The sequence below is a fragment of the Salmo salar genome, chromosome ssa01 (genome assembly GCF_905237065.1).
Source record: "Salmo salar chromosome ssa01, Ssal_v3.1, whole genome shotgun sequence".
Taxonomy (NCBI): Eukaryota; Metazoa; Chordata; class Actinopteri; order Salmoniformes; family Salmonidae; genus Salmo; species Salmo salar.
The window spans coordinates 50,096,120-50,114,948 of record NC_059442.1 but is presented as its reverse complement, the minus strand read 5'-3'; the positions used below and the strand labels follow the sequence as shown (position 1 = coordinate 50,114,948).

Here is an 18,829-nt window from a genome sequence, read left to right as displayed (position 1 = left end):
CTGAGTCTGCGCAGTAGAGGAGTAGCGTTTGGGCTAAAAACGAAGCTCGCGCCAGAGTATCTCTCTTCCAAGTATTCGCCTCCGAATAATTTTAACCTACTTCGGTATAATGGCCAGAGATAATACCTTTCTCGCGGGTGGCGTGCGATCCTAAGAAAGTGAGTAAATACATTCAACGTATTTCTGCAATGGTAGCTAGCAAGCAGCATATAACGCTACTGGTGAGCTCACGACACTGCTGGTCTGTGCTAATGGACTTTTCATTTCAATAGATGATTTTTGGCAGACAGGGCGGTGAGGAAGATGTCAGCGTTTAAATTGTTATGAATGTCTGCATATTATTGTTTAGCTATCTTTTATAAACAGCCTTCAGTCCGTCGTGTCATCACATTGAACCCCATCCTTTTGTTTTTACACTGCTGTTTTATCTATGCATAGTCACTTTTTAAATTACCTCGACTACTCTGTACCCCCTGTATAATGTTGTTGTTCTGTCGTTTTATTGTGTTATATATCACTTTAGTTTGTTTAGTAAATATTTTCTTAACTCTATTTCTTTAACTGCATTGTTGGTTAATTAAGGGGTTGTAAGTAAGCATTTCACGGTAAGGTCTACTACACCTGTTGTATTCGGTGCATGAGACAAATACAATGTTCAAATGAAATCAAATTGTATCACGAAAAAGCTTTATTCTTTCTGTTACACTGGCAGACCGAGGTAAAGACAGTTTCAGGTTGGATATTCGCCTGTAGTTTTCCTTACGTCCACCAACAGCAGTTAGGGACCGTCAACATAGTGACAAATCAAATTTTTCAGATTCCAATAGCTATTTAACCATTACTCCTAAAACTTTCAAAACTGGTTCTAGCTAACCCAATGGCATAGACACACATTGCACACATTTATTGTCGATTTACATCTTGCACTATTTTAAATTATTGATTTAAAAAAATGAATTTCAATAGCTCATTGGTCATATGACCTACTGGACTCAAACAAGGTTCAGAATCTCCACTGACTACCCTTCTATATTGCACACCCTTTAGTTTGTCCATTTTCCATCTCACATGTTTTTACATGAATTTTTCTAAATGTAAAATTTCAATAGCTCCTTGGTCATGTGACCTATGGACTTCAAACAAGGTTCAGAATGTCCACTCAGTGGGCCTCCACATTGCACACCCTTTAGTTTGTCCATTTTCCATCTCACATGTTTTTACATGAATTTTTCCAAATGTAAAATTTCAATAGCTCCTTGGTCATGTGACCAACTGACTTCAAACATGGTGCAGAATGTACCTTTCTATATTGCACACTCTTGTTTGTGTACTGTTAAATTACGCAGTTTAATGTACATTTATCATAGTTTTAAATTTCAATAGCTCCTTGGTCATGTCAATTACACACCTAAGAAGCGTGCAGTGGATATACACCCATATTGCATAACCTATAGTTGTCTCTTCTATATTGTTGTACATTAATATTCATTTGACAATTAGGGGGTTCAGTCCAGTGTTGTGTTTACCCTTTTCTGTAATATTTATCTATAATAATTGGTAGTTCTAAGTACTTATTTTCCGTTTTTTATTTTTCCACAGTATTTAACAGCGGTGTACAATAGGAGAGAGACAGATAATATCTCCTTTCGTCGTTAATATCAACCATAAAGGAAAAGGGCAAAGTACGAGAGTCATGCTATTAATTGTCCAAAGCAGGGATTGAGAGTGAGCTAGTGAGGTAGGCTGCAGTCGGTTTGCTGGTCAATACATATACTGAACATGTAACCACAGTAATGGTGGCCAGTAAATCGATGATTGAAAATGTAATATTGACAAATTAAACAGAAATTGTAGACCTTTCATCTTTTCCAACATGTCAACAGACGCTTAACTTCAAATAAGTACGAAACATTTCAGTGTTAACTTTCTCTTTATCCCTGGTTGATGTACATTTCAGAGCCTCTTAAGTGTGGATGGGGTATAGCATACATTTTCAACAACAAAGACTGCACTTCCAGTTTGTGTTTTTTACTTGAACTATTTTGTCTTCATTCCTAGTTACAGCTCATGGAACTACCGTTGGCATGCAAAACATTCAATCTAAAACAAAACAAAGCGTAACACGTTATAAATAATATCAAATATCAATGTAAAATGACGAATTAGACATCCATTGTGTTATATCATAAATTGTCTTACATGCAGTCACTGTTGTCAAAAGCTTATAAACATGTTAAATAAAGTTACTAACCCAGTCAGTCTTTGGGCCACATCCAGGTTCTTTATCAGTGGCACACATGAAGCAGTTGTTGGCTTTGTTGAACTCTGAAATCATAGGCATGAACTGAACATATGGCTGTCCCACACAACTACATAAAAATAAAGAATTTACATTTACTTCGAATTAAATGTCATTACATACCAGACATTTTTAGTATATCGTCAGCCATTTCTTTTCGCAGTTGCTCCATGTGTTTTTGTGAAGGTTCCATATCAATTTGGGAGGGGATGTTGGGGAAGTTCTGTGCAACTTCCTTGGCCATCTACACCAAAAAATAAAATAAAGTTTCTGACCTAATTGTCACATAACAGCTAACCATTCATTACTGAAAATATAACTATCAAACCTGCATTACAAAAATCCTGCAGCTGAAGGTGTCCTGCTGCATGGTGTGAGTTATTTCCCCTCCTTTCCACTTTATATCCACCCAGTCGTCTTTTCCATGACAGGATCTTCTCATTTTGAAGTATTCTCTTTTTTATGTAAACATAATGGAATTCTGATTAGTTATAGGCAAATTAATACACAAGCCAAATGTGTATGCTGTTTTCCTTATCACTATAATCTAGTAGTAGAGGTAATTTCCATTATGCCCCATTCTACACACACACACAGCCAAAATTATAGGCACGGAACCATCTACAGGACAATAATAAAAGTAGCATATAGGATCCAACCCTATCACAGAGTGAATAAATGTAGAGCGTTTGTAGACTTTAAGAAAAAAATATTAAGTGACAGTTTCATCAGTACGTGCTTAAAGAAAGTCATATCACAAAGATCGCAGATGACAATGCCCACCAAATCTATGACAATAGAGAATGATTTGTAAGCACCAAAGTGTGTTTGTCAAAATAATATCTGAAAATGTCAGTTGTTGAACATAATACTTCTATTTGTAATAGAAATTTAATATATATGCAGTTGAGGAATATTCCATGTACCAACACTACATGTAGGACGGACATGAGACATTCCCACATACAGTATTTTTGTATTTTTTATTTCACCTTTATTCATCCAGGTAAGCCAAGCGTTGCCAGCAGCTCTTAGCAATGCTTGAATCACAGTGCTGTTTATGACTTCAAGCCTATCAACTCCTGAGATTAGGCTGGCAATACTAAAATGCCTATTAGAACATCCAAAAGTCAAAGGTATATGAAATACAAATGGTATAGAGAGAGATAGTCGACGTGTCATAATTCCAATAGAAACTACAACCTAAAATTTCTTAACTGGGAATATTGAAGAACTGGGAATATTGAACCACCAGCTTTCATATGTTCTGAGCAAGGAACTTAAACGTTAGCTTTTTTACATGGCACATATTGTACTTTTACTTTCTTCTCCAACACTGTGTTTTTGCATTATTTAAACCAAATTGATCAAGTTTCATTATTTATTTGAGACTAAATAGATTTTATTTATTTATTATATTAAGTTAAAATAAGTGTTCATTGTTCATTCAGTATTGTTGTAATTGTCATTATTACAAGAGTCTTCAATATTCCCAGGTAAGAGGTTTTAGGTTGTAGTTATTATAGGACTATTTTTCTCTATACCATTTGTATTTCATATACCTTTGACTATTGGATGTTCTAATAGGTACTTTAGTATTGCCAGCCTAATCTCGGGAGTTGATAGGCTTGAAGTCATAAACAGCGCAATGCTTGAAGCGCAGCAAAGAGCTGCTGGCAAATGCAGGAAAGTGCTGTTTGAATGAATGCTTACTAGCCTGCTGCTGCCTACCACTGCTCAGTCAGACTGCTCTATCAAATCATAGACTTAATTATAATATAATAACACACAGAAATACGAGCCTTAGTTTCCGGATTTGACCATATTAATGACCTATCATTTTGAAAAGAAAACGTTTATTCTTTCAGTGAAATACGGAACCGTTCCATATTTTATCTAACGGGTGGCATCCCTAAGTCTAAATATTGCTGTTACATTGCACAACCTTCAATGTTATGTCATAATTATGTAAAATTCTGGCAAATTAATTATGGTCTTTGTTAGGAAGAAATGGTCTTCACACAGTTCGCAACGAGCCAGGTGGCCCAAACTGCTGCATATACCCTGACTCTGCTTGCACAGAAGAACGCAAGAGAAGAGACACAATTTCCCTAGTTAAAAGAAATTCATGTTAGCAGGCAATATTAACTAAATATGCAGATTTAACTTGTGTACTTGTGTATTGATTTTAAGAAAGGCATTGATGTTTATGGTTAGGTACACATTGGTGCAACGACAGTGCTTTTTTTTCTCGAATGCGCTTGTTAAATCACCCGTTTGGCGAAGTAGGCTGTGATTCAATGATAAATGAACAGGCACCGCATTGATTATATGCAACGCAGGACAAGCTAGATAACCTAGTAATATCATCAACCATGTGTAGTTAACTAGTGATTATGTTAAGATTAATTTTTTTTACAAGATAGGTTTAATGCTAGCTAGCACCTTACTTTGGCTCCTTGCTGCACTCGCATAACAGGTAGTCAGTCTGCCACGCTGTCTCCTCGTGGAATGCAATGTAATTGGCCATAATCGGTGTCCAAAAATTCTGATTACCGATTGTTTTGAAAACTTGAAATCGGCCCTAATCAATCAGCCATTCCGATTAGTCGATCGACCTCTACTTGGTAGTGTGTACTGGTGCTTGACCAGTCTGTGAAAGCCAACATCACCCGCGACAGAGAACGGTTGATTGTCATGGGCAATGAATTCCATTATCTTGGCTTCAATGGATTTCGCCTTTGAGTTGTCTCGCTGAAATGTTCTTACTCTTTCAAGTGACTGCTCTATCCACACAGCAGACAATGTGGGCTAGGTTAGGAATGCTGATCTGCACCTGTAGCGCAAAAATATACGTGCCATTCATTACGTCATGTACCTACGTTTATATAGGTATGCCTGGTAGCTTTGACATCGGTTTTTAACCTCTCTTGGGTATGTGGGACGTGACCGTCCCACCCGCAGTACACACTATCAACAGCCAGTGAAATAGCAGTGTGGCAAATTCAAAACAACATATGTCATAATTCAAATTTCTCAAACACACAAGTATTATACACCATTTTAAAGATAAGATCCTCCTTAATCCAACAGTGTCCGATTTTCAAAAGGCTTTACGGCGAAAGCATAACATTAGATTTTGTTAGGACAGCGCCTAAACAAGAAAAACCACACAGCCATTTTCCAAGCAAGGAGAGGCGTCACAAAAACCAGAAATACAGCTAAAATTAATCACTAACCTTTGATCTTCATCAGATGACACTCCCAGGACTCAATGTTACAAAATACATGTATGTTTTGTTCGATAAAGTTCATATTTATATCCATAAACCCCATTTTACATTGGCGCGTGATGTTCAGAAAATGTATTCCCACCAAAACTACCGATGAATGAGCACATCAATTTACAAAAATACTCATCATAAACGTTGATAAAATTTACAACAGTTATTGAAAGAATTATAGATACACTTCTCCTTAATGCAACCGCTGTGTCAGATTTTAAAATAGCTTTACGGCGAAAGCACATTTTTCAATATTCTGAGAACAGAGCTCAGCCATCAAAGCAAGCTATACAGTTACCCGCCAAGTTCTGGAGTCAACTAAACTCAGAATTAGTATTATAAATCTTCCCTTACCTTTGCTGATCTTCGTCGGAATGCACTCCCAGGACTCCCACAAGAAATGTTCTTTTTGTTCGAAAAACTCCATATTTATATCCAAATACCTCCTTTTGTTCGCGCGTTCAGATCACCAATCCAAAGGCATAACGCGTGAGCGTAAAACCAGAGACGAAAAGTCAAAATAGTTCCATTACCGTTCGTAGAAACATCAAACGATGTTTACAATCAATCCGTAGGGTCTTTTTAACATAAAACTTCTATAATATTCCAACTGGACAATAGCGTATTCATTACAGAGGAAAAAGAAGGAGTGGCGCGCCAGTGTGCCCGCGCAGTAAACAACTCACTGGTCCCAGGCAGTCCACTGATTGACTGAGCTCCTATTCTCTGCCCAGTAACAGGAGACGCATTAAACAAGTTTCTAAAGACTGTTAACAGCCAATGGAAGCCTTAGGAAGTGCAAAATTACCCCACAGACACTGTCGTTTCGATAGGGATTAGATAGAAAAACTACAAGTCACTTCCAGGTTGGATTTTTTTCTCAGGTTTTTGCCTGCCATATGAGTTCTGTTAAACTCACAGACATATGCATATCCTACCTTCTGGGCCCGAGAAGCAGGCAGTTTAATTTGGGCATGTTATTCATCTGAATTTCTGAATACTGCCCCCTACCCTAGAGAAGTTAACATCGGCGTTAAACTAGACATCGGGCCGATACCGATGTTGGCATTTTTAGTTAACCTCTTACATCTAGACGTTCCGCTAGCGGAACACCTGCTCCAATATCCAATGATAGGCGTGGCGCGAATTACAAATTCCTCAAAAATACAAAAACTTCAATTTTTCAAACATATGACTATTTTACAGCATTTTAAAGTCAAGACTCTCCTTTATCTAACCACACTGTCCGATTTCAAAAAGGCTTTACAGCGAAAGCAAAACATTAGATTATGTCAGAAGAGTACCCAGCCAGAAATAATCAGACACCCATTTTTCAAGCTAGCATATAATGTCACAAAAAACAAAACCACAGCTAAATGCAGCACTAACCTTTGATGATCTTCATCAGATGACACACCTAGGACATTATGTTATACAATACATGCATGTTTTGTTCAATCAAGTTCATATTTATATCAAAAACCAGCTTTTTACATTAGCATGTGACGTTCAGAACTAGCATACCCCCCGCAAACCTCCGGTGAATTTACTAAATTACTCACGATAAACGTTCACAAAAAACATAACAATTATTTTAAGAATTATAGATACAGAACTCCTTTGTGCAATCGAGGTGTCCGATTTTAAAATAGCTTTTCGGTGAAAGCACATTTTGCAATATTCTGAGTAGATAGCCCAGCCATCACGGCTAGCTATTTAGACACCCACCAAGTTTAGCCCTCACCAAACTCCGATTTACTATTAGAAAAGTTTGATTACCTTTGGTGTTCTTCGTCAGAATGCACTTCTACTTCAGTAACAAATGTTGGTTTGGTTCAAAATAATCCATTGTTATATCCAAATAGCGGCGTTTTGTTCGTGCGTTCAAGACAGTATCCGAAGTGTAAATAAGGGTCACGAGCACAACGCATTTCGTGACAAAAGATTTCTAAATATTCCATTACCGTACTTCGAAGCATGTCAACCGCTGTTTAAAATCAATTTTTATGCCATTTTTCTCGTAAAAAAGCGATAATATTCCGACCGGGAAAGCGTGTATACGTACAAAGAGAGAGAAAATAAAAGCATGGGATCCCCTCGTGCACGAGCCTGAGTCTCACAGTACTGTGACCAGCCACTATCCAAACGCTACTTTTTTTTCAGCCAGAGCCTGCAAAGCCACGATTCAGCTTTTTGCCGCCTTCTGAGAGCCCATGGGAGCCGTAGGAAGTGTCACGTAACAGCAGAGATCCCCTGTAATGGATAGAGATAATCAAGAAGGGCAAGAAATGGTCAGACAGGGCACTTCCTGTAAGGAATCTTCTCAGGTTTTGGCCTGCCAAATGAGTTCTGTTATACTCCCAGACACCATTCAAACAGTTTTAGAAACTTTGGAGTGTTTTCTATCCAAAGCTAATAATTATATGCATATTCTAGTTTCTGGGCAGGAGTAATAATCAGATTAAATCGGGTACGTTTTTTATCCGGCCGTGAAAATACTGCCCCCTAGCCATAACAGGTTAATATCGGCCGATTCCGATATGTTCACCAATATATTGTGCATCCCTAATGTGGACCCCTTCAAATTAGTGGATTCCGCTATTTCTGCCACACCTGTTTCTGAGAGGTGTAAAATTGAGCACACAGCAATGCAATCTCCATAGACAAACATTGGCTGTAGAATGGCCTTACTGAAGACCTCCGTGACTTTCGTCTTGGCAGCCATAGGATGCCACCTTCTCAACAAGTCAGTTCATAAAATTTCTGCCCTGGTAAACTGTAAGTGCTGTTATTGTGAAGTGGAAACTTCTAGGAGCAACAATGGCTCGGCCACGAAGTGGTAGGTCACACAAGCTCACAGAACTTGACCGCCGAGTGCTGAAGCACGTAGCGTGTAAGAATCGTCTGCATACAATGACGTTCTAGATGATTCTGTGCTTCCAACTTTGTGGCAACAGTTTGGGGAAAGCCCTTTCCTGTTTCAGCATGACAATGCCCACGTGCACAAAGCGAGGTCCATACAGAAAGGGTTTGTCGAGATCGCAAAGCCCTGAACTCAACCCCATCAAACACCTTAGGGATGAGTTGGAATGCTGACTGCGAGCCGGGCCGAATGTTCCAACATCTAGTTGAAAGCCTTGCCAGAAGAGTGGAGGCTGTTATAGCAGAAATATGGACCAACTCCATTATTAATGCCCATGATTTACGAATGAGATGTTCGACGAGCAGTTGTCCACATACTTTTGCTCATGTAGTGTATTTGCAGGACAGATATCCCAGCTCAAATGCTACACAGTTTGCTGCACACACAAAACAAATGATATAGACAGCAAGGCTCTTGGTCCAGGAGAGGATTCTCTGCTGTTACCAATCAAAGATTTGATTTCTGGAAGAAGCTAACCACTTAGCTAGATGGCTAACTAGCTAATAAATTAGCAAACCAAATGCACAACTGCAGAGCATTTAGCACATTTTAGACAGTTAACTTAATAGGTATAAGATATCTAGTTTGCAAACATTAAGTTGTGAATTTCATACTGTAATTCCCAAGTGGTGCAGCGATCTAAGGCACTGCATCTCAGTGCAAGAGGCTTCACTACAGTACCTGGTTCGAATCCAGGCTGTATCACATCCGGCCGTGATTGGGAGTCCCATAGGGCGGCGTACAATTGGCCCAGTGTCGTCCGGGTTTGGCTGGGGTAGGCCGTCATTGTAAATAAGAATTTGTTCTTAACTGACTTGCCTAATTAAATAAACGTTCGATTTTTTATTTATTTATAAAAGATTGAACTCCTTGGCCTGAATGCCAAGCGTCACATCTAAACCTGGCACCATACCTACGGTGAAGCATGGTGGTGGTAGCATCATGTGGGGATGTTTTTCAGCAACAGGGACTGGGAGACTTGTCAGGATCGAGGGAAAGATGCGATACAGAGATCCTTGATCAAAACCTAAACCAGAGTGGTTCACCTTCCAACAGAACAACAACCCTAAGCACACAGTCAAGACAACGCAGGAGTGGCTTCGGGACAGTCTCTGATTGTCAGTGAGTGGCCCAACCAGAGCCCAGACTTGAACCCGATCGAACATCTCTGAAGAGACCTGAAAATAGCTGTGCAGTGACACTTCCCATCCAACCTGACAGAGCTTGAGAGGATCTCCAGAGAAGAATGGGAGAAACTCCCCAAATACAGGTGTGCCAAGCTTGTAGCGTCATACCCAAGAAGATTCGAGGCTGTAATCGTTGCCAAAGGTGCTTCAAGTGCTGTGTAAAGGGTCTGAATACTTATGTAAATGTGATATTACAGATTCTTTTTATAAATGTGCCCAAAAAAATGGCCTTTTCATTTTGGGATATTGTGTGTAGATTGATGTGGGGAATAAAAACAATCATTTAATCACTTTTAGAGTAAGGTTGCAATGTAACAAAATGTGGAAAAAGTCAAGGGGTCTGAATACTTTCCGAATGCCCTGTATATGCTGAACAAAAATATAAACGCAACATGTAAAGTGTTGGACCCATGTTTCATGAGCTGAAATAAAAGATCCCAGAAATTCTCCATATGAACGGCCTCCCGAGTGGCGCAGTGGTCTAAGGCACTACATCGCAGTGCTAGCTGTGCCACTAGAGATCCTGGTTTGAGTGCAGGCTCTGTCGCAGCCGGCCGCGACCGGGAGACCCGTGGGGCGGCACACAATTGGCCCAGCGTCGTCTGGGTTAGGGGAGGGTTTGGCTGGCAGGTATGTTCTCTAGCGACTCCTGTGGCGGGCCCTTGTATAATTTGCGGGGCCCTACGCTCACAACGCAACTTGCGTAGTGAGCGTATAGGGCCGCCCGGCTCTGACTGGGAATACAGATATGCATCTGGTCACAGATACTGTAAAAAGAAAGTATCCAAAACATGCTCAGTGGGTGACATGTCTGGTGAGTATGCAGGCCATGGAAGAACTGGGAAATTGTCAGCTTCCAGGAATTGTGTACAGATCCTTGCGACATGGGGTCGTGCATTACCATGCTGAAACATGAGGTGATGGTGGCAGATGAATGGCAGGACAATGGGCCTTAGGATCTTGTCACGGTATCTCTGTGCATTCAAATTGCCATTGGTAAAATACAATTGTGTTCGTTTTCCGTAGCTTATGCATGCCCATACCATAACCCCATCGCCACCATGGGGCACTCTGTTCACAACGTTAACATCAGCAAACCCGCTCATACACGTGGTCTGCGGTTGTGAGGCAGGTTGGACGTACTGCCAAATTCTATAAAATGTTGGAGGTGGCTTATGGTAGAGAAATGAACAGTAAATTCTCTGGTAACAGCTCTGGTGGATATTCCTGCCGTCAGTATTGTGACAACTGCACATTTGTGGCCTTTTATTGTCCCCAGCACAAGGTGCATCTGTGTAATGATCATACTGTTTAATCAGCTTCTTCATATGCCACACCTGTCAGGGGGATGGATTATCTTGACAAAGGATAAAATGTTCACTAACAGGGATGTAAACAAATTTTCTTTCACAACCGTTGAGAGAAATTTGCTTTTTGTGCATTTGGAATATTTCTAGGATATTTTATTTCAGCTCATGAAGGCATGTTGTGTTTATTTTATATTTTTGTTCAGCGCATTTTTTTTTACTCAGACACCTGTGACCCTTTCAAAATCTTGGTTCACGACCCACCAGTGGAGAATCGCTGATTTTAAACTACCTAAATATACTCGCATTCACTGAATATTTAGTATTTGAAACTAAAACATTAATTTCCCAACTGCTTTTTCTATAATCATACAGGCTCTTTATTATTCTCCATACCTTATATTCTAATGCATCCAACATTATGTATGCCCACCTTGGTATTGGGCAGCTGCTGTTTGAGGACTCATCTGGTTTAGAACTCAAACTCTGGATATCTTATTGCAGAGCACATTGTACAACTGTTTTTAGAGAATATTGTATTGCAAGGTGTGCTATATATGGATTGGTTAATATGCATTTACAGCTGTCATTTTTAAACCTCCATTCTAGCATACATAACACAAAGCTCTCTGCCAATAACTGCTAGTTTTCAGTTTTCTTTCTTGAGAAATGGCTCTTGCTAAGAATCTATTTTTGTTACTTTTTGATTGTTTTCAATCACAGTAAGGTACTTACTTGTTACCCAGAAATTATTTGATATTGAGATTAAAAATGGCTTCATTGGGCCTTTAAGAACATCTGGATATCGGAGAGGAAGAGGCGAAGCGAGAGGGTTTATTCCGCCCAAAATCTGCCCACAAACATAAGACCACGATGTGAGGCTTATTTGAATAGAAGCTTCCTGGTGGTTATGTTGTTACGAATGCTCTGATATAAGTGGACGCACGTGGCATTTCGACAACTTTGGAGGAAAAAAAGACTTTATATCGGAGTTCTCATTGGCGTGAATGGTTTCACCTGATCTCGCCATTTGTCTCCTGCCTTCCATCTTTAAGGACATCTATTGACATTGTTAGCGTGTTTGGAATGCAGAATAGCAAGAGTTGCTGTAAATTAAGTGTTTTTTTTTTTTTTACAGCAGTAGGCCTAGCAGTTGGTGGTTCAATCTCAAATCTACCCTATACACTTGTCTGAGATTATTTGACAGATGTTAGCAATTTGGTAATAGTTCCAGGCTAGGTGGAAGTTTCACCATATGGCTTTGACCTATCAAACTATCTCCGATCTCCACAAGTGCATTGAGCGTAGGGTCTAGGGATCGGTTTGGAATTGGGCCAGTGATTTATAAATGTACATTTGGCCTGTTTCCACATTTATCCCTTTACTGAGACTGGGGCAGCAGGTAGCCTAGTGGTTAGAGCGTTGGGCCAGTAACCAAACGGTTGCTAGATCAAATCCCGAGTTGACAAGGTAAAAATCTGTCATTCTGCCCCTGAACAATGCAGTTAACCCACTGTTCCTAGGCCGTCATTGTAAATAAGAATGTGTTCTTAACTGACTTGCCTAGTTAAAATAAATACATTCATTTGCACTGTTTTAATCCAGATTTCATCATTCATTTTTCTGCACGTTGTAGTCAACCCCCTTCTGAAAAGGATGTGAAAGTATGAAACACAATTTAATTTTATTTCCAAATGGCTGGAATGTAACTTCCCACCATCCAATAGCAGAGATTAAATGTGGTGTCATGGGGGGGTTGGTTTAATCTAATCCTAAACTGGAATTACGGGTAGGCAGAAGGGCCAGCTGGCAGGTCCAACATATGCCGTTATTCCCAGGGAGCCAGGGGAATGTCAGAACATAGATCCCAACATCATAATTGCTACGTCCGGCAGATGACAAGAGAAGGAATAGGCCTGAACCCAGAACCAATACCATTCCTTACACCCATGTGGTCTTTGTAGCTCTGTGTGGTACATATTGCGTGTGTGTACATTCATCCATGTGTGTGTGTTTCAGGAGCAGAATGCGGCCGTGCCCCACCTTCCTGCTGGTGCTGCTGCGCTGGGTGCGGTTGCGCATGTGCGCCAGACGGTGGCGCTACAGCAATGGCAACAACAGTAGACTACCGCTGTGTGTGAGACAGAGATGGGCCTACCTCAAACTGATGGTTAACTCCCTCTATTACAACTCCCTCACCAACTCTGACGTCGTCATGGACTCACTGATGGAACCCATCTTCTGGATGGTGGACCTACTCACCCGCTGGTTCGGGTCGGTAAGTATGTGTGATAGATAGTTGCACAGATGTTCCTGCTCATGAAACAATGTCTCCTGCTCTTAAGTAGATTCTCTGGTACCTTTTTTTTGTATACTTTTTAGCCAGTAGTTCTGAAAGTAGCGCTCGAGACAAGTGGTTCCCGAAAATTACTTACTACATCACATTATGTGCAAATATGTGCACCACGTCATTGTTCTCTTGCTCTGCGGTGGGTGCATGATATACCTCTTGCTAGCTGTCACTTATATGGCAATGGGCTGAAGCTCTTCGGTAGAAATCAAATTGCTAGGGGGTGGGCCCATCTGGGGGTAAATGTAGGGAAAATGGCACAGCACAGCTTTCAGAAAAACAGTCGCTTTCAAACTAGGGATTTCGTGGCTAATTAGGGTTAATTCTTCTAAGGCTAATTAAGACTAATTCTGCTCATAGATTATGCATGTATGAACTACACATTGACACATCCAGCCCAAAGTGGGAGGTTTAGAAAATACTAAGTAGTCGCCAAAGTTCCGGATCATGTCTTTAATTACTCTCTCTATCTCTGCAGGTGTTTGTCTGTCTGGTGGTGATACTGACCAGTTCTATCCTGCTGATAGCTTACGTGGGTCTGCTGCCCCTGATTCTCAACACCTACTCTCCACCCTGGATAGTCTGGCACATCGGTTATGGACACTGGAACCTCTTCATGATCGTCTTCCACTACTATAAAGCCACCAAGACCGCCCCAGGATACCCCCCTACGGTACACACACACACACACACACACACACACACACACACACACACACACACACACACACACACAGGGGTGTAATAGATATCTCTGTGTTGTGTTTATTCCAGGTAAAGAATGACATTCCGTTTGTGTCCGTGTGTAAGAAGTGTATCATCCCCAAACCAGCCAGGACTCACCACTGTGGCATCTGCAACACGTAAGACAAACTCAGGTTGCCCCTAACCACAGATCTAAGATCAGATGATCCTATCGCATATCCTAACCATAACCACTAGGGGGATGAAATATCTGACCCTGGGTCAGTGGTACGGGAATTACTTCTACCTACTCGATAAACTCATAACCCTGCTACAGTATGGTAGCGTTGTAGATGGCCAACGCTAACATGACATCTTCTACTTCACAGGTGTATTCTGAAAATGGATCATCATTGTCGTATCCTTTAAATGAAGTAGGAGAGTGGAGATTATGATTGGTAATGTCAAGTTATTAGGGATGGGTGACACCATTTAGATTGTGTCTCTACCATAGCTATGTCTTTTACAAGCAAGTCTGTTAGGCACAAGAATGAAGACAAAATCACAGGATATAAAACATTTAAACACATGACAATGTGTAGTATTTTGAGAATGGGTGTTAGTGTTGTTGGTTTTCTCCTTAACTCCCGTTTCCTCCAGCGTGGCTGAATAACTGTGTTGGCCATTTTAACCAGCGCTACTTCTTCTGCTTCTGTCTCTCCATGACCCTGGGCTGTGTTTACTGCAGCATCAGTGGCCGGAACCTCTTCCTAGATGCTTATAGTGCTATAGAGGTACACACATACACACGCTTGCAAACTCTTTGAGAGAGACCTGCGCCTGCTGGTCTGCTATCTCCTCCATTGTGGGGCTTCTATTGTCGGTCTACTTTAACAGTCTCTGTGTTCAGTTTTAACTCTTGAAGTGTTTCTGTTTATCTCTAACTCTTGGTTGTCTCAGTGTGTGTTTTTGCATTGTCCCCATAGCGCTTCAAACACATGGACTTGGATAAATCAGGTGTCCCGGTGACAGGGATGGGGCAACTCATAGGAATCTTACCTCCTGGGCAGGTAGTACGCGTACACACACACACACACACACACACACACACACACTGCCCCTTCCACGTCATTCTGCTTCTCGTAGTTACTTTCTTGTTCTTAGTGGTGGTAGGTCAATGGATGACTTAGATTTAAAGGGTGGTATTGTTCATATGATCATTGATCTTATATTATGCTTATTATTGTATACTCATAAAACCGGTGACTTAAGCACAACCTCTGGGTCCCAACTAGGATATGTTTTAATGTTTAGGAGTTTGTATGACCTCTGTATGTTGTTGTCAATCAGAGCACCTACCAGACCCCTCCTCCTCCCTACACGTTCAGAGACAAGATGTTCCACAAGAGTATCATCTACATGTGGGTATTAACCAGGTGAGATCTACTTCATAATATTACTGTTATTATTACTGTAATATGTAACTTTTTGGGTGACCTGACCATGTTCACATAGAAATGTTAGTTATAAATTTGTCATTGAAAGGAAGTCTAAGAAGCAGTAGATATGTTTTATGTGAGCTATTTCTATGCTTCCCATTCTTCCCATTTAGTTTTTGTGTCTTTTACTTTCGGTTTTGTACACCAGTTTCAAACAGCTGAAAATACAATATTTTTTGTTATGGAAAATATATTTCAGTGGTTGAGATGGTACAATGATTGTTAACACAATACCTGCTTGTTTTGTCACATTAACTGAAATTAGGCGAAAATATAATTTTTGTAACCAAAGTACATTATTTCCCCATGATGATAGAACCTCAACCGTGTGTTGTCATTGGCTGTTTTCCCCCCCAAAACTGTGATTGGTCATTTTAGCACGGTGGCCGTAGCTCTGGGGGGGCTGACTATCTGGCACGCAGTGCTGATATCCCGAGGAGAGACCAGCATAGAGAGACACATCAACAACAAGGAGGCCGAACGCATGGCCAAACATGGCAAGGTGAGCACACACGCCACTAGTCTTAAAGTTGGCGGACACAAGCTATTTAAACTGTATTCTCCTCTTTCTCCCAGGTGTACAAGAACCCCTTTAACTATGGCAGATTAAACAACTGGAAAGTCTTCTTTGGTGTGGAGAAGAGAAGGTTGGTTAAATGCTTGTCACTAGGGCTGGGCGATATGGACCAAAAGTCATATCCCGATATATTTAGGCTGAATATCGATATAAGATATATATCCCAATATTTTTTCCGCAAAGTGAGAGCAAATGTTCAGTCAAAGTCAAAGCCAGATATGACATGTCTCAAGTAGTTTTATTGAAACCGGCTATTACAGTGAACAGTTGAAAAATCAAATGAATAAATAATAAACAGGGCTCTTCACCTGGTTCAGATTAAATGTTCAGCTGTTCAAATAACAATAACATGTAAACATAAACACTGTATAACAACAGGAGTACCTTTTTTGAAATCAAAGCTCCATAAGGTGCCTGACTTCAGTGTACATTTGTGGCAGTGCTTCTCGTGCAAAGTAGTTGCGACTGGGAAGCTCATATCTCGGGTCCATAGTTTTCAGTAGCTTTTTGAATCCGACTTGTTCCACAGTTGCAACAGGGACCATATCTTTAGCAATGTGATAGGACACCGCTTTAGTTATAGTACACCACTTGCCAATTTTCTTTTCATAAGGCACACTGCGGGAAAATGAAGTTTGCAGTGAGCTTTGTTTCGGGGCTTTTTCGGGTTGTCGACGGCTTGCGGCTGGGGCTTCTGCAGCGTGCAGTTTCACACACTCTTCGTATTGCAGTTTGTGCCACTGTTTAAGGTGGTGAAAAAGATTTGTAGTGCTTCCACCCCTGGCTGTAACTTTTTTATGGCACTGCCTAGATATAACGTGATTTTGTTGCTCATCTGATACTTTGAATCCGAACCATCTCCAAATTACTGAGCCAATGCTTTTTCTTTTACTAACCAATTCCTCCTCAAAACGCTCCGCAGACGCTGTTGCTTCCTCCATGTTTGTTGAAGTGTCTGTTCCTGCCCCTCCCCGCTCTGTGCATGAAAGAGGAGGGGCGGGGCGCGGGGAGCAGCGCAGAGAGCTCCGGGTCTGCAGCTTGCTTGGAGCAAGGATCAGAGCGCAAATTTGAACTATATCGATATATGCGAAATGGTCTAATTTCATATCACATTTAAAATATATCGATATATTTTTTATATCGATATATCGCCCAGCCCTACTTGTCACCAAGCAGTGTGAAGATCTGTTGCTCTTTGCAGATATTTAACACGCACATTATGTGACTGTTGTGGTCATAAAAACACTATTAATAAATAATATATTGTACTTAGTTGTGGTAACCTCTGCCTCTCTTCTCTCTCCAGTCATTGGCTGACGCGAGTCCTCCTGCCCTCTGGACATGCCCCCTATGGGAACGGCCTGACCTGGGACATCTATCCAATCAGAAAAGACATGATTCCCGTCTGAGCCAAATAGAAAAGAACTGACTTGAGACATCTACCCAATGAAGAAACACCTGATGGCTGTCTGACCCCACAGACTCTGTCTACAGAGAAAACAACATTTCCCTGTGGCCCCTGCTCCCTACAGGTGCTAAAGACCAATGACCATAGACGAGAAGTGGAGTTCTGAGCTGGAGAGTGAATACTCCGAGGACTACAGGGATAGCCAGCAGGGAAGAGATGGGGAATGTTTGCAGCGCCCAAGTGAAACAAACCTGGTCAATTCCATGTAAAAGGACCCATGAGCACCAACATGTGAAGTTCATAGGAGCATGTCAAATTGGGTGTCAAATGAAAGCTAAGAGTCAATATTTTTGAGAAATGAATGCATATATACAGTTGAAGTCGGAAGTTTACATACACTTAGGTTGGAGTCATTAAAACTTGTTTTTCAACCACTCCACACATTTCTTGTCAACAAACTATAGTTTTGGCAAGTCGGTTAGGACATCTACTTTGTGCATGACACAAGTAACAATTGTTTACAGACAGATTATTTCACTTATAATTCACTGTATCACAATTCCAGTGGGTCAGAAGTTTACATACACTAAGTTGACTGTGTCTTTAAACAGCTTGGAAAATTCCAGAAAATGATGTCATGGCTTCAGAAGCTTCTGATAGGCTAATTGACATAATTTGAGTCATTTGGAGGTGTACCTGTGGATGTATTTCAAGGCCTACCTTCAAACTCAGTGCCTCTTTGCTTGACATCATGGGGAAATCAGCCAAGACCTCAGAAAACAAATTGTAGACCTCCACAAGTCTGGTTCCTTGGGAGCAATTTCCAAATGCCTGAAGGTACCACGTTCATCTGAACAAACAATAGTACGCAAGTATAAACACCATGGCACCACGCAGCCGTCATGCTGCTCAGGAAGGAGATGCGTTCTGTGTCCTAGAGATTAATGTATTTTGGTGCGAAATGTGCAAATCAATCCCAGAACAACAGCAAAGGACCTTGTGAAGATGCTGGAGGAAACGGCTACAAAAGTATCTATATCCACAGTAAAACGAGTCCTATATCGACATAACCTGAAAGGCCACTCAGCAAGGAAGAAGCCAGACTACGGTTTGCAACTGCACATGGGGACAAAGATCGTACATTTTGGAGAAATGTTTGGCCATAATGACCATCGTTATGCTTGGAGGAAAAAGGGGGAGGCTTGCAAGCCAAAGAACACCATCCCAACCGTGAAGCACGGGGGGGGGGGGGCAGCATCATGTTGTGGGGGTGCTTTGCTGCAGGAGGGACTGGTGCACTTCACAAAATAG

At 41.0% G+C, this 18,829-nt stretch overlaps 1 protein-coding gene across 1 annotated transcript; it reads left to right on the top strand.

Annotated features, from left to right (window-relative positions):
- The first annotated feature begins 3 nt into the window (after positions 1 to 3).
- On the top strand, positions 4 to 18,023 carry zdhhc16a (zDHHC palmitoyltransferase 16a). Its single transcript, XM_014198860.2, has 11 exons — positions 4 to 158; positions 13,020 to 13,278; positions 13,829 to 14,023; positions 14,125 to 14,213; positions 14,424 to 14,452; positions 14,695 to 14,828; positions 15,021 to 15,104; positions 15,385 to 15,470; positions 15,912 to 16,035; positions 16,110 to 16,180; positions 17,417 to 18,023. The coding sequence occupies exons 2-11, from the start codon at positions 13,027 to 13,029 to the stop codon at positions 17,517 to 17,519; spliced, it is 1,167 nt and encodes a 388-aa protein (XP_014054335.1). The 5' UTR covers positions 4 to 158; positions 13,020 to 13,026; the 3' UTR covers positions 17,520 to 18,023.
- The last annotated feature ends 806 nt before the right edge of the window (positions 18,024 to 18,829 follow it).